Source organism: Ceratocystis lukuohia (genome assembly GCF_044167205.1).
Source record: "Ceratocystis lukuohia strain C4212 chromosome Unknown Supercontig6_pilon, whole genome shotgun sequence".
NCBI lineage: Eukaryota > Fungi > Ascomycota > Sordariomycetes > Microascales > Ceratocystidaceae > Ceratocystis > Ceratocystis lukuohia.
In genome coordinates, this window is record NW_027263525.1 from 2,774,798 (window position 1) to 2,791,046 (window position 16,249).

The 16,249-nt window shown below is 45.9% G+C and overlaps 1 protein-coding gene across 1 annotated transcript; it reads right to left on the bottom strand.

Moving 5' to 3' along the window:
* Positions 1–1,734: 1,734 nt before the first annotated feature.
* HOO65_060644 (uncharacterized protein) lies at positions 1,735–3,108 on the bottom strand (the record flags this gene model as incomplete). Its single annotated transcript, XM_071001182.1, has 1 exon — positions 1,735–3,108. The coding sequence occupies one exon, from the start codon at positions 3,106–3,108 to the stop codon at positions 1,735–1,737; it is 1,374 nt and encodes a 457-aa protein (XP_070857994.1).
* Positions 3,109–16,249: the final 13,141 nt, after the last annotated feature.

The following is a 16,249-nucleotide window of genomic DNA, read 5'->3' on the forward strand; positions in this document are numbered from 1 at the left end:
AAGGGGGATGATGAATAGATCACAAAGTTTGATCATGTAGAGTACTTAGCATTGTCTTTTGGGCTTACGAACACTTGAACACTGTTATAGACTTGCATGGACAAGTATTTATCAGCGTTGGCTAGCTTCAGCTACATAACCTATCTGGATAGCATTCCAAGGAATTCAGACCACGTTGGAAAATACAAGACCATTAGGCAGCTAGCCCCTGGGAGCAGCGGGAGGATGGCCAGGCAAGTAAAATAAAGGGCTAAGTTGCAAAGCTGAATGCATCCTGGGTGAATCACGATCTATATTGGCGAGCCATCCCCAAATGTGATGACGGGATCTTCATTCCGGCCGTACTAGCCATCTCTTTTGAGTATCGGGCTCTATTACTACCAAAGCACGTCACTAGGAGAGCACCCATATAGGTCTAGATCACTGCTACAGTTTTGGCGCTTGCAAGCCCCGCTACCATAACAGCAACAATCCCTATTAGTTATATAGACAACTAGTACAAATAATGCGCTTACTTGTGTGCCAAATAGTGTGGTTACACGATTAGAGGTGTTTTTATACTCAACATTACACAATGTAAAGGGAAGGCTATCAAACCCATGGGAGTGGAGAAGGAAGCAATGATCTGGGGATACGGCGATACGGCGATACAGCGATGCGACTATACGAATATCCGAAAGATTTTGTTAGGCCAAAAACATAAAGGATCATTAGAGACAAACAATTGCTCAATAACCACCGGCAGAGTTAGAGCCGAACATACCTTAAATTTGATAGACTCTTTGTTCTCTATTTTTCCTCTCCCAACCTTGGCCAAGACCTGTGTAACATCGGACACCAACCCAACGTCTTTTCCCCCATGGTGCAAGCGTTAACTTGATCAAATCACGGGGGCTGGTTGCTTTTCTCTGCCCTGAAAAACGGTGAATTTTAGAGCCCAAGAATATACTTGTAGAACAGCCTGTCTATACTGTCATCTATTCAAGTGCCATGCACGCATAGCACATAGAGCAGTATTCCACTAACTGGCACCCTGGCGATCCAAGTACGCAAGCAGAGCTAAACTATGTACATGTCATCTTCACGCTAGCAGTCGTAGCTTAATTCTGACCACAACTTTATGAGCGTTGTGGCGCCCCGAAATAACACTCTCTTCAAAACATATCACCACTATGCTTCCCATGCTTCCAAGCAGTTGATGGTAAATGTCACATGGGGGTTTTCTTCCAAGCAACGTTCCACAGGCTACGTATGGTATCCATGCTCGGTGAAGGGGAAGAAGATAAACAGAACAAGGCGGTTTACTATGGCAGTTCTGCACAAAACGCGCTGCAATTAGCTTTGTTTTTCATCAAGCATTCACGTACACGATAAGCATGCGCACCAAAAGAAATCAACACTCAAGACAGAAAGTGGCATAAAAACACAACAAAGCATCTAAACAATTGAAACTAAGTGCTATGTTCTTCTGCAGACATTGTAGAAACTATCTGACATGTTCTTGCATTATGACCAGTTCTGCCACATGTCCTACAGTGCCTTTCATTCACTAGCCCCGACCTTCCTCGACCACCACTTCTCGATAATTCCCCCTCTATCTGTGTGTTAATGTCCTTTTGATCAATCGCCTGCCTACCATCATCTACAGTCATTGTTCCTGTATTCTGTAGCCGCCTTCTTTTTGCTCTGCGCCGCTTGCTAAGGGTCTCGTTTGACTGTCGAAGCGTCTGGTTCTCAGACTTTAATAATGTCATTTGATGCATTATTGCCGTTGTTCCCTTGGAAAAATGACTTGAGCACCTCAATAATAGATGCTGGAAAGCTACCTTGATGCTGCCTGATTCGTCTTTCAAGGTATTCAGATTGAGAAGTGGCCTCAAGTACTGTCTTTGGTGTCTTGGGAACCCATGGGTCGGGAAGGCTGGCCTCCTCCTCGACTGGTGTTGGGGTCTGTAGCCGCACATCAAGCTTGGAAATGACACTTTCAGGATCTAAAGGAACAAGTCCAACTCCTCTAAATCCCCCCTTGATATTTCTTTCTGTCATAGTGGCTTGATGGGCAGCATAAAATGCTGCAAAGAAGTCAGTCTTGGAAACGTGGTTTATCAAACACCTGATCAGATGCTCGAATTCTAGACCATATTCCTTCTTGAGAGGTCCAAAGCATCCAATGTCAAGAGGCTGGAGTATATGAGATGAATGAGATGGCAGACAAAGTGTGATAATGTTGTTTTCCTTGCAGTGTTTCTCAAAGTCAACTGAGTGGTGGCTTTCATGACCGTCGAATATCAGAAGGCGATAGCGACCACTAGATCGCGCCTTTGTATGCTGATCAAAGTGCTTAAGCCACTCAAGGCCTGTCTCATTATCAGTCCAGCCGTTGTGGGTTGTCGCGATAGCCAAATCCCCTGGAAGGTTGCTTTCTTGGTACCAGCTGGCAAGGTGATATCGGCCTGCAACTACAATAAACGGCGCGATCGCCCAGCCTTTGGCATTGATCGCCTGAATGGCAGTAACCCATTCCCGGTTTCCAGGCTGCACTGATTTTGCCTTTCCACGTCTTTCTGCACCCGTGACAGCCATTCCACTCGCAATTAGGCCCATCATAAACCCAGCCTCATCAAAGTTGTAAATATCCACAGGAGTGATGCCATACTTGGCGATTGTGTCCTCCACAAGCCTGAACCAATCGCGAATAATAGTAGGATCTTCGCATTTAGCTTTTTGATAGTCGTATCTACGATTAAATCGCGTCTTGAGGTCTGGTTGTCGCTTGACGAAGTTGGAAGCCCAGCGCTTACCAACAGATGACGCGTCGTGGTCGGCGAGGAGTTTATTAGCCATTTCTTCAACACCACGAAGTCGCAGAGGAAGTCCTCGCGAATCCAGGTCAATAATGAACTGTACAATAGTCTCCTCTTCTAGATCAGATAGTTTTCGTGATTTGGGGATCCAGTCATGCCGAGACTGAATACCATTGTGCCGGCGACGTGACTTATGATAGCCCACTTCGTATATCTTTGCAGCCTGTCGGAGACTTAATTTTCGGTCATTTTGAAGGGCTTGAAGAGCAAGAAGAATATTACCCTCGTTATTTGGTGAGGGCATATTTAATGGTTGAGAATTGATTCATCATATAGAAGAAAGCAAAGTTGTTTGATTTTTGGTGCGCATGCTTATGCTGTAGGTTAACCTTTCTAATGCCCCTATCTCCGGGGAGCTAGGATAGACTTTCGTTCCTATAACAGCTCAAGATGTATGAATATTATCCAAATTTTAAGTGCAATGTGCTGTATATGGAGGCTGTTGACCGACGTGGCACCAAAGCAGAACAATAAGATACGTGCTCTTTGCCTTATCTTCAAGACTACCCAGGTAAAATTAGGCAGCTGGGTATCTTCCAGTGACACAAAGTAATATGAATGACTGTGAAAACGAAGGCAGGGGAAAGAATGAAGATTAAACAAGTTTAAAATTTCCGCTTTCTTCGATTTATCCGGCTCGGTCACTCGGTATGGTACAGGGCGCTTAGATGTACATCACGATGATGCTGTTCATCATCTCCTAATCCTTCATTGTCTTGAGTAACTTTGACCATCCATTGGCTTAGATGAAATGCGTGCCAATATGATTGAGGCTGACTATGGTACAGATCCTTATAATCCGAAGTACTGAAAGGGCCTATAGATGTCTGAAAGATGACGGCCGCTATTCGTGTTTGTCGGTAATCTAAGCCAGTGCTTACCGGACCGTTGACCCTGACTGAGTCCGGCGACATGCTCTCGATGACGGTTGTAACACAAAGTGATTCAGACAGCCACCAGCAGCAAATATGAAAAGAGGTGTCATTTTAATGACCTTTGTTCAGTCCGGGCACTTGGGTGAGGAGTGCCTCAATCGGTCGCAGTCCGCACCTCAATCAATAATCGGAGTGACAAGATGGAAGCAGAAACCGCAGATCACTCTTCTCCAACTTCCCCAAGTGAAGCACAGGTGTGGGGGACTAGAGAATGCGATGCAGGGTCTGAAGACATGGAAATGGTGGATTTGGGTTAGGACAAAAGTCATACACTGCGTATATCGCTACGGAGGGAGTCGAGGAACCAATACAAGTATTTTCGAGACAACTGGATACACCTATCCACACAACTCTCAGCATTCATCGCCATGGCACTCGGGATCAATAGAGAAATTGGCTGCAACTATTAATAAAGCCTCAGCTTTTCTTTGTCGGCAGGAAGCCTAGATTTCAACTACTTATCCAAAATCTAGCCACCATATTTGTGATCTTAGGCTTAATAGAACACCAAAAACGCAGAGACGGTATAGCGTGATCGCAAAAGGGGTTGCGGCGCAGCAGCAGACGTTGACAGCGTATGCCATGAGGATTGCTGGCCTGGAGAAGGAACTAGCTCGTCTGAAAAGGGGGGGGGGAAGAGGAAGGTTATACCTGATCCCAATAAGCTTTACGTGGCCCTAAGCAAATTTCTAGCGTCTGGAGAAGAAAACATACCATTAGATTAGATCTAAGAGGCTAGCAAAAAGAGCTACAATTCAACAGACAGAGCAATAGCAAACTTGAATTAGGCAAACTTCTATTTTTGCCGCATTCTCTGTAAGTGAAATAGCTGAGTTTTGGTGGTGGAATTTCTTTTTGCTTGACGCAAGGGTGGCGTTGTTCACAGTACATATTAGGAGGACGAACTGAATGTCCTGTGAAGAAGAGAAAGAAGGGAGAATGAGTGATTATTGATGTTGTGTTGTTCTATCTAAGTCTAGTCCGAGGAGCGGATCTCGGCCGGTTTATATATCCATCACTACCATGTTCTGGGTCGAGCGCTTGGGCCTTGGATGAAGACCCTTAATGTCTAATGCTAACCCTAACGTAAGGGCGAACTGGATCAGGATCAGGAATCTTGGTAACCGTGACTTAGGTTACTGACAGTTGTCGAAAGAGTGGTTGGTCATGGTAAGGAAAAAAAAAAACAAGGCCTGGTAGTTTGTGAAATTTGATCACCAAATACGACAGTCTAATATCATTAGCCTTTGGTCGGAGAGTAAATTAGGGGTATTTTGACAGTTGTGAACATAAGCTTAACCTTCTAAAAACATGGGAAAATAAAGCACACCCACCCTTGTTAAAGCTACTGGTGTGTGACGCTCATATGTGCACGTACTCCTCGGTTTAATGTCATTCTGACGACGGCTGGTCAATGCGGAGGAGGGGATTAAACATCGACGTACAGGGATGGTATTTCCCACACCAATAGTACTTCTGTTCTCATTCCCCAGTCCTTCACAACTTCATGTTGGCAATACACTTTTCATACTCTTTTCAAGCAACCCAAAACAGAGGGTCGCTGAGCAGGCCAGCGTTCACCTGACTATAATCGCCGTGCCCTGAAAATAGCTGCGAGACGGCTAGACTCGGTTCTCGCTGTAGCTGACTCAATTGTCACTGGAGTCTGCGTTTAAGGAGCACCACACGCTAGTCGAGATGCTAAAATGCCTAGAGGAAACAGCGGACCTGTCTGACAACTCGGCAGCTGGTGAGACCGTATCCACAGACTTAACCCTCTTGAGGATCTGCGAAGCCTGCTTCTTTGCTTCAAATGCCAGATAGGGACGAAAGATGTCTCTGTTTTTTAGCCACATTGCTGTACTCCAAGCTGAGCCCTCCTGGACCATAAGTTAGTTGGCTAAACATGTGTCAACCCATTTTGGCCGTCAGTGCTTGAATCAATCAGATTCATGTGGAGCCGGCTCTCGGATCGTTCCTTTATTCTAGAGGACGACCAACGGCTGTCTTGCGGAGGGGAAGAATATGTGACGACACATCATCCAAGGTAGCAGGGACTCGAGTATCCGTATCTTATCTAGACGTGGCTGGCGATTAGGGCTCTTGCCAAGTTGAAAATGCAGAACTGATTAATACACGAATGCGCAACCAGGGTACCTTAGCAGGAGCCAATGGCCCCAGGCGATCTGTTATAACGTATATTGTGTGGTTCGAGGTGTCTAAGGACTAAGTTCAAACATCTTCACACCATTGTGTGCCACGCATATGCATCACGTATTCACCCGATGTTATTCCGAGGGAAACTGTAATCTCCACAATAGTACCCACCTTTGTCAGTAACCTAAGTCAGGGTTACCAAGATTGCTGACCCTGATCCAGTTCCAGTTCGCCCAATCGTTAGGGTTAGTATCAGACATCAAAGGTCTTCTTCCAAGACACATGTGTTTGATCTAGAACATGGTAGTGATGGATATATAAGCCGGCTGAGATCCGCTCCTCGGACTAGACCTAGATAGATACCGACCAACTTCAACAATCACTTAATTCCTTCTTCCTCTTCTTCACAGGACACCCAGTACGTCCACCTAATATTCACTGTTAACCTTTTGATCAAGCAGATATTTCTCAGAGAGGCATCATAAAAGCCTCCTCACAGCTACTGGCTAGATTATTTCTGCCCACCTCACCACGAAAATGCATAAGGCATAATCCAGTGTCGATCAAGCATGAGAAAGGGGGTGTGCGTTGATAAAACGTCTCAGTCACACAGCAGGACTTCATGTAGCTAGCTTCCACAGCCAGTTCTAGAAATCCCGTGCATACTAAACTGGTGGCTGCTGTGAAGATTCTCCTCAAATCCGGAATAACTACGGCTGAACACCCAGCACACCACAGAGTGTATCGCTGGGACTGGAACTTGGACGTCTAATACTACACGAACCTTTTCACATGGGTTATATCAGAGATCTTCCCAAGCAGGATTACCACGCCCTTTTCCTTGACAAACAAGTGCTACGAATCCAAGGGGCTCTCATGGAGTATCGACGATTCTGCGAGTCTTCAACCACAGCTGCTGGCTGAATTACATGGAGCGAGTGTCTAATGCGCGCCACGCAACACCGCTATTTAGTCATGGTTATCAATACGTGGCAAATGCTACTGTGTTGAATAGTCTGTCAAGGGCGGCCAGGATGGCTAGAATTCATTATCTTGATGAAAAACGGGGATAGTTGATAGCACCAGTACGATCACGCACAGTAACTGAAGGAGCTTAATACAGGCCTCACATGCCATGTAGCGCAGTTTAGCTAGTAGGCACTTTTCAGCACACACGACTAGTCGCCATCTTTCTGTGGCCTTGATACTGCTTGTTTGCTTCGTGTTTAATGCATTGTGTTGCGTCACTACTAGAGCATTACCTCTCAGGGTGTCATTCCCATGAGACAAGCTACTACTTGATTTCAAATTCGAAAAAAAAGGAATAGGAAAAAAGAAAAAACGAGAGAAAGAGAGCAAGAGAAATCACGCGTTCGCTCAGACGGTAATGGCAAGTCTTCTTACTCTATTCTCTTCTTCTTTGAGATCAACTATAGCAGGTATAGCTATCATATGTGGCACGCAGAACGAACCAAGGTTAGGCTGTCTCTATGTGCGCTTGCACCAATCTACCTTACCACCCACTGTTATAGGGTTTTCCTGGCGTTCCATACAGAGTCGGGAAGTTGGGGGTGATGGGACCAGGATATTTCGGTAAATAATAGTTTTCCGACGCTCAGAGTGTAATCTTACTCAAGTGAAGGGCGGTTCAAATATGAATGCATTACATAAACGTAAATTGAAACCTGGGCTATCTTGCTAGAGCTATCAGGAGAAGTGTCTTCATTAGTGCTGTTGTCATTCAAGTGCATACATGTTTGCAAAAATGGGACGGGTCTTTGGCAGTTGATCGTACTATCAATATATCGCAGTGCTTGCGAGCAATCATAGACCCGATGTGGTAAAAACAAGTGTTTCTGTAGGGCTTAAGGCTGCGTAGTCTCACGAACTTGCTTTGTATACTGTTGTATTCCCACACCAGAAGGGTTAGAAATGCACAAGAAGCGAGATATCAGCCGACACGTAGACCTATGCCGAGATCTGAAAACGCTTATTATCAAACCACGACATGTAATCCAAGCAGCTGCACTGAAGCTCTGCTGTGGCATGGGAATTCTTGCTGTGTAGATAAATGTCTCACCGTCCAACTATATGTCTTCGTGGCTAATAGCATAAGGGACACAAACAATATAAGGCGTAGAGCTCACATTTGTCAAGTCGGCGAATCTCGGGCCCTACACACTAGTCCGTTTTTCTAATTTATCATTTACAGAAAGGAATAGTTGATACATACACTCAAGCTACTACCAGAGTTAGGAGGTATCTTGTTTTCCGAAAGGTTGGAGGATGGCCAAGAGTTGATCAAAGGCACTGTTCAGGGTGCACTGATAATGGCACAAGACAGGATATTTGGTTTCTTGTATTTCTAATGGGCCCAATTCTTCCTTTTATATGAAGAAGGCAGTATTTTGATGCCTCTCGCGAGGCCGATCTGCGGGCTTGAGGCGGATAGATAAGAGCTAAACGCGGTGTTGGACAGTTAAAGTCTGCTTACAGCTGCTATACAGCTATACAGAATCACAGTAGCCAACTCTTGTCACAATTTCTCATTAGTCAGATGGATGCAGAGATGCGCTGTCTAGATAGGCTCATATACGAAAACAGGGCATAGTACGGCAAACCCCTGTTGTCGTGAGCATTGTTGCCGGTGCATTACGCTCACAACTTACAAATCCTTCGAGTCACCCTAGGTTTAACGCCTTGATCGTCGTGACTAGCCAATATAGGTGGCTGCCAAACACGCATTTGTAAGGCTGGCTCTTTTTGCTTCTGTATAACCTACGCTCGTATTCTTCAACCCTTGACAGCTTTGCGTCGGCAATGCTCTTTTCACTTGGCCCACGTCCCTCGAGCTACTGCATCTGGCTCATGATGATTTCTTGTCGAGGCTATTACTATTTGGATGTTACCACTACCTGCCTATGGCAGTAAAGGGACCTAGCTCACACATTAATTAGTTAAGGCCTGAATCAGATCATCGCTTCCATTAGATATTGCCTACCATATTCCATGCATTTAACGGAAGATATATAGAAGGTTTTCAAGTCCTGCCGACCGAAGGCCTCAGAAGCCTATAGAAAGGCATCTGGGATGATATGAGGCAATCGCCAGTATCACGCAAAGAACCAAGAGCTTGATGCGACTCCTTGTCGAGTCCTGCGCCTTGTACACAAATAGCATGCTGAGGAAAACGGAGAAGCATCATATTCAGGGGCCCCTCACTTTGGCTCTCTTGTTACGGCAACATTACAAATCACCACGGCTCATGCTTCTTTCATCAAACTTAAACCCAAGAGGTGATCCTGAGCTCACTGGTAGGTCTCGGTTTATTGAACTGACCTCTATTCCCTTTTCCTTCATGGCCAAGCTTTATCGCACTCACGTCTCTTGGTGGTTTCATCCTGGCCATGTTGAGGATCTTCAGCCAGGCACATGGCATTGTTGCAGCTGGTGAGGCATGTGCCTAATGTACTCTACACAACCAACTGGGCCGTGAATTCATCTCGCTATTCCTAATCCAATGGGTCAGATACTGTTATTTGGTTGGCCTGCTCCTTTCATTTGCCAATGGCGGTCCAGATGACTGAGACCCATTCTTCCAGTAATAGCATTACACACAGTAACTTAAACAGACCTTCTGCACCATGTGATGCGGTGTGCCTGCAAGGTTACGTCTTCCAAACACGCGACTAATAGCTGTCTTTCCGCAATCTTACTTAATGTGTTATGCTACCCCTCAACTGTGGCCTAGGACAGGCCTAGAGGTTCTTCACCCCCCGTGACCTCTTTCAGGACCACCTCTGATAGCCCACTACAACCCTTCTAATCCTTTCCCATTCCTGCTATTTCCTACGGTATCGTTTTCCACGTGCAGTACAAATAAAGGGCAAGATTAAGCTGCATGTTGCTCTGTGCGATCATACACCTGTGCTGAGCTTTTTATGTGCATTACATAAAAGTCGCGAGTAAAAGGGCTAGCCCATTCCACCGAGTAATAGTTATCCAGTTATAAATGAAGATGGCTTTCGTTCATTGTGTTCCTCGTGGCTTTTGTTCAAGGTCCCCTTTGATTGGTAAAGCACAGCGTCACGAAGCTAGACAAACTAAAGCTCACGTTACTAGCTCTTAGATAGCTATATGGAATCATAGTGGCCGACCATGTTCCCTAGGATGAAGTTCATATAGATGAAGCAGTGAATTAGCTGAGCGCCGTAGGAAGACCTCCCATGTTTATGTGTCTGTTGAACTTCTGGAAGCCATAAACGCTAAATCAAGATCAAATACATTTCACCTTGGTATGGTAGTGTGCCTTGACATTATGGTAGTCATTGCTATCGTCCGTGGGAATTATAGTGCTGTTTTAACAGGTGGAAACCCTGATTCTCCTTTCACAGATGGCAGCTGATTCTGTTCGTGATTCGAAACCCATGGGAGATGCGGATAGCTCAATTAGCTAAGAAGCTAAGAAGCTACGAGAAATAGTATATAACGACTGCTACTCCCCGCTCAGAATTGGCGTTTGTCTCTTCATCTTCACACTCACATCCACTTCGTTCATTCTGTCTAGCTTGACATTCTAGTCATCTTCTTTCCATCTGCTAGTGACTCTACTTCCGTCTCGCACCCTCATCGTTGTCGTGAGCCGCCCGCTCCGTTCTTTTGAACTCATTTTCGCTCTTTCAATAGTCGCCACCAAAAGACTGCAGCCATGCAGTTCTGGACAGCAAGCGTACTTCTCGCTTTCGCAGCGAATGCCGTCATGACAGCTCCGTCGCCCATAGACTTGGACGAGATGGGCATGGACATGGGCGAGAATCCTGGCTACCATGGCTGCCATTGGATTGAAAGTGTTTGCTGCTGTTTTAACTCAAAAAACAAGCGCTGCGTGGTTGACAAAGACTTTTGCCGCGCTCTGGGCACGTAGTCGAAGAACTAGCATCTAAGAACATTCGCGATGCTTCCTAACTGAAGCTGGCTGTCATTAAAGAGATAGCTGGGCAAATGCCACAACGTCCACTTTTGCTGTTTTAGAACGATATCCCGCATCATGGGAACGCTACGTTTTGGCTCATCCCCCCCCCCCCTCCCCCTGAGCCTCAATACAGTCTCAATATAACAACTATGTTCGCCATAATGCCAAACAACTTTAAATACATGAGGTGACACCGATTCTGGTGCTGATTTCTAGCACAACACACCGCAAATAGCGGCTATGACCGATGTAGCACCATAGAAGAACAATAGAATGTCTGCTCTTCGCCTTACTTCCGAGACTCCCTAGCTTCCCTGACAAAGTGAAAACAGGCGACCAGGTACCTCCTAGCAACATGAAGTAGGATGACTAACTGGGTGAAGGAAATCAGAAGAACAGAAGATTGAACAAGTCAAAAGTTTTCGGACCCTCTCTTATTCCGATTAGCTAGTATGGAACAAGCCTGGATTGAAGTCGTAGCTTTGCTCCCTGACGATTATCTCCCACCTGCAAGTGAATACGAGTTTCGAGAGTCACTTTTGCATTATCGCCAACTCGCAATAGAATCTATTGCTATTTAATAATAAAGCTGTTTTTGCAAGTTAGATGTCTAATTGATCATAGTACTGTACTTGATTATTGTGATGTGTGAGCTGAGCTGTGCCTAAAGTGAAAGATTACGCAAGTCCCACGGGTCCCGTGTGATTTTAAAACCACAGGTACCCGTGGCCCTATTGGGCCCCTTTATTGACAGCTACAATTCTGCTAGCTCTATCTGAAGTATGGGCCAAGCTAATATCAAACATGTCACCTTTTTCAGCGGTCCAGTGATACAACTTACCACCAAGATCTAAGCGCGACCGCCGCCTACAGCCGCCGGCCTTAGTATCAAGCTACAAGGCACTGGAATGCAAGGGTGCAGCGACAATAAATAAGATGCTCGTATTTCTTATTCATCTGCAAATTTAAGCTCGTTCGTGCTACATCATTAGTCTGTCTATTTTTTGCTTCAAAGGTGATGAAAGCTACAGTCACAGGTATACGATACTGGATGAGGCATCATATGTAAGCTATATATATGAGAAATGCTAGATTCCCTTAAGAAGAACAGATCTGTTCATCTTTTTTGCAAACACGGATGTCAACCGATTGATAAACTTCTCACTATAGCGTCAAGACCGAGCGAACCGCCTTGGAAGAGGCCCTTTATATCTGATAATAACGCTAATGTTTGGCCGAACTTGGTTAGGGGCAGTCGAATAGTATGGTTACACAGATAGATGTGTTTTTATATTCAAGATGACAAAATGTAAAAGGACAGCTATCAATCCCACGACATGAGAGGGATAGAGTAGAGAGGGAAGCAATAATGGAGGAACACGACGATACGATGATACGACGGTACGACGGTACGACGATACGAATCTGCGAATATACGAATATACGAAAGGTTTTTAGAAGAGAAAAACATCCGAGGATCATTAAAGACAAACAATCCCTCAACAAGCAATCAGGCGAAGTTAGAATTAAACTTTAAGCTTTACGTAACACACGGATAGACACTCGGGAAAGAATGCGCACGCTGCAGACAGAATTCTATATAAAATTAAAACAAAATCATAAATTAATCGTTATCCTGTTTTCTAGTTATCATAACAGCAACTTTGACACGTTCTTGAGCTGTGGTCACCTGTACTGCATCTTCCCCATTAGCTTTCCCTCGCTGCTGCTGACCTTCCCCGCCCTCATCCTCATCTGCCCTCAGCATCTTCCCTGGTCAATATTATCCTTTCCCTCGCCTACAGTTATATTCCTCCCATTTCAGAGTCGGGTTCTATTGGCTCTGCGCCGCCTGCCCAGGATCTCACTTGCCCGTCGAAGGTCCTGAACCTCAGACTCTATTAAGGTCTTCTAATGCATTACTACTTTAGTTCCCTTGGTTAGTGATGTCAGGGCCTCAAGGATAGATGCAGGCGAGCTGCTTTTATGCCCATCCGCCTTTTGAGAGATTCAAACTAAGAGCTAGTTTCAAACACTATCTTCGGGGCCCTAGGAACACAAGGTTCAGGGAGGCCGGCCTCCTCCTCGATCAGTGTTAGAGTCCGTAGCTGCACATCAAACTTTGATATAACGCTTTCTCCATTCACTGGAGCAAGCTCAGCCCCTTGCGAACCCTCCCTCGATATTAATTTCTGGCATAGCTGCTTGGTGAGCAGCGTAAAAAGCCAGAAAGAAATCAGTCTTGGAAACGTGGGCTATTGAGCACCTGATTCAGCCATTAAACGATGAAGTATTGAATGCCCCCAAAGCTACATATCGCCGAGAACTGGATAATTTCGCTTCCCTGACTGATTCTGCTCCAATCAGATAACATCAAATTCATCAGAGCCTATGCCAAGGCCCGTGAAATGGGAATGACTAGGAAGAAGATACTCTATAGCTGGAGAGTTACTGGGAATGAGCCAATTTATCGAGCCAAAGCTCTATGGCATCCAGAAGTTCAAGAGAAAAGGCCGAATGACGGTCTGAAAAGGACTCCAGAGCAGGCACTAGATTTCGGGTAAGATGATACGCCAAAACCTAGCCGCCACATTCGTGATCTTAGGCTTGATTAAACACCAAAAACGCAGAGATGGTATAGCGTGATAGCCAAAGGGGTTGAGGCATAGCAGTAGACGTTGATGGCGTATGCTATGAGGATTGCTGGCCTGGACAAGGAACTGGCTCGCCTGGAAAAAGGGAAGAAGAGGAAGGCTATAATACCTAATCCCAATGAGCACTTCGTGACTCTAAGCAAAGCTCTAGCTTCTGGGGAAAGTCTTTCCGAAAAAGAAAGTGACAAGAAGCTTGTTGTGGTAAATGATAGCTCTTCGGAGAAGTCGGGTCAGGGTCGGAATCAAAGGCTGCTTCCGTTATTGAATTAGAGAGGAAAGCATACCACCTCGGCGCACCACTAGCGCCAGGAGACTAGCTAAAAGAGCTAAAATTCAAGAAAATGTCAATGGCAAGCTTGAATAAGGCAACGATTTGAAAATAACTTTTATTTTGGTCGAATTCAGTGCAAGTGAAATAGTTGAGTTTTGGTGGTGCAATTTCTTTTTGCTTGACGAAAGGGTTGTTAGTAACCTAAGTCGAGATTACCAGGATTGCTGACCCTGACCAAGTTTGGCCAAACGTTAGGGTTAGTATTAGACATAAAGGTGTACGTCGGCTTCAAGTATCTCCCATGACTTTTTGGGTCCGGCTTGACAGCTAGGGGGCTTTTCCGCCCACCGTTACCCGAAGGCGTCTCTGTTGGTTGTGGTTCCATGATTGGTTGCCTGGTGCTTTGGGTCGTGGTGTCCTGCCTATATAGTAGTCTAGTCTAAGAGGCCAACGGCTGTCTGTATACGGTGGTGTCCCGGCGGAGTACGTCGGTTTTGTCCTCTGTTTGAAGAAGCGGTTGCCACAGTTTTGGAAGTAGTCCGTTGCCGTTAGGAGAAAGTGCTCTCGGGAAATAAACCCTCCGCGCCCCCTCGACATCTCCTTCCGCTCCTGTCCTCGTTTTGTATCTCCTTCTCTCGACCTCCCCCTTCTCGTCCTCTTGACCCCCTCTCCTTCTGCTCTGCTCCCCTTCTCTCCAAAGGCCTGCTCCTCCCTCTTTTCCTTTTGTAACAGTGCTGTCGTGTGCATGTGCTCCCTGCATTTTTCATTTCTGCAGGAGGTATTTGAGGTTCCGGTGTAGGACACCAACTACGTACTTTGTTGCCTTCGTGTTTTTCAGCAGCTTGAATATGAAACTCTGGCTCCACGATCTCGGCAGGGCCTTGCACGCCCAACCAGTGACCTCACTCCTTTGGTTGTTTGCAGTGAATACACCCGCGTGGGCCTCTATGCTTGAAGAAGTCGTGGTACTGGTCGAAATCCCCATGTCCTGTCCTGTTCAGGCCCTTGTAGTTGGACACACGGAGAGGAGGGCCGCAAGGGATATCCGGGTTAGTTCCATGGCACCCCAGCTTTGCTTGCTGCTCTGCCACTTTGTTTCCCTCCAGGCCTACATGGCCTGGAACCCACAGCACTTGCACTCCTCTCCCTGGTCTCTCTTTCTTCCAGAGGCTCAGGATCCGTTTCGTGTTGTCAATGACGTCTTGAGATGTGCTGTTTTGTGTTTGCTGGTTGCGTAGACGGTCTACAACCCCTTGGTTGTCTAGACAGAGCCGGATTCCCTTGGCGTCTGCATGTGTAGTGGCCCGTTTCGCGACCTCATGGGCTCCGTGTGCTTCTGCGTCTGCCACCTCCACCTATTTGCCTAGAGCTATGTGTCCTGTTTCCAGGGTAGCTCCGTTTGAGGCGGTAACCCATCCTGCTCCCGTGTTTCAATTCGCGTCTTTCGAGCCATCAGAGTAGGCTATGAGCGTTCTCACAGGGCTATGTCCACTCCCTCTTTGTGCTTTTCTGCCTGTTTTTCTTTGCTAGGCCACTTCCGAGGGGACATGCTTGGCCCAGTGACTCTTGGCCTCAGTCTCGTATGTGTTTCCATTTTCACAGGAAGCATTTTCCGTAGCCTCACCGCAACTGGGTTGTACTGTGATCCTCGTAGAATGTGTTCTTTGCACAGTGTGTGCCAGCGGATGGCTTCCCTTGTTTTCTCGTCCTCCCACAGGAGTTCGATTGGTGGGGATCCTGCTGGGTGGTGTAAGCATGTGGTTGGTCGAGACACTATAGTGACGGATATATGAATCGGCTAACAGATGAAGATACAAGAGCTTCAAGGATTACATATTCCCTCGTGTTGTCCTTCCAGAACATTCAGTACGTACAGTTAACCACTCATAGTAAAGGTATATCTCCACTAACACCACGCTCTAACATATACTTGAGCTTGGATTGCGGTGTTTCCTTGGGCGTAACCAGACGCGAATATCCTTAACCGTAAGTTTAGTAGACATTTGGAGACTTATTGTCGGTGTTGAGAGCGTTATTTTGCCGTTCCCTTCATTTCTTTTGTTTTGTGCTTTGCGCTGTATTTATTTAGGGTTAATAAGTGTTGCGTGGCGCGGTATATATGTTAAGTGGCGTCTCATACGTGCCCCACTTATTCGAACCTATTGTGGCTGAGCACGTGACAGGGTTATCATGAATTCAGGATCACTATACAAAAGAAATAGTTCAAGGACATAGCATAGACTTTGTTATGGATTGTCTTTTGTTAAACTTGATTGTATTAAGGGAAGAGTTTTCTCTCACGAGCCACATCGTGCTATACATATCTACATAGTGTATTTACCCGATGTTGACCCGGATAGTGGCGGAATATCCACAACATTCCCCCAGATTCGGCA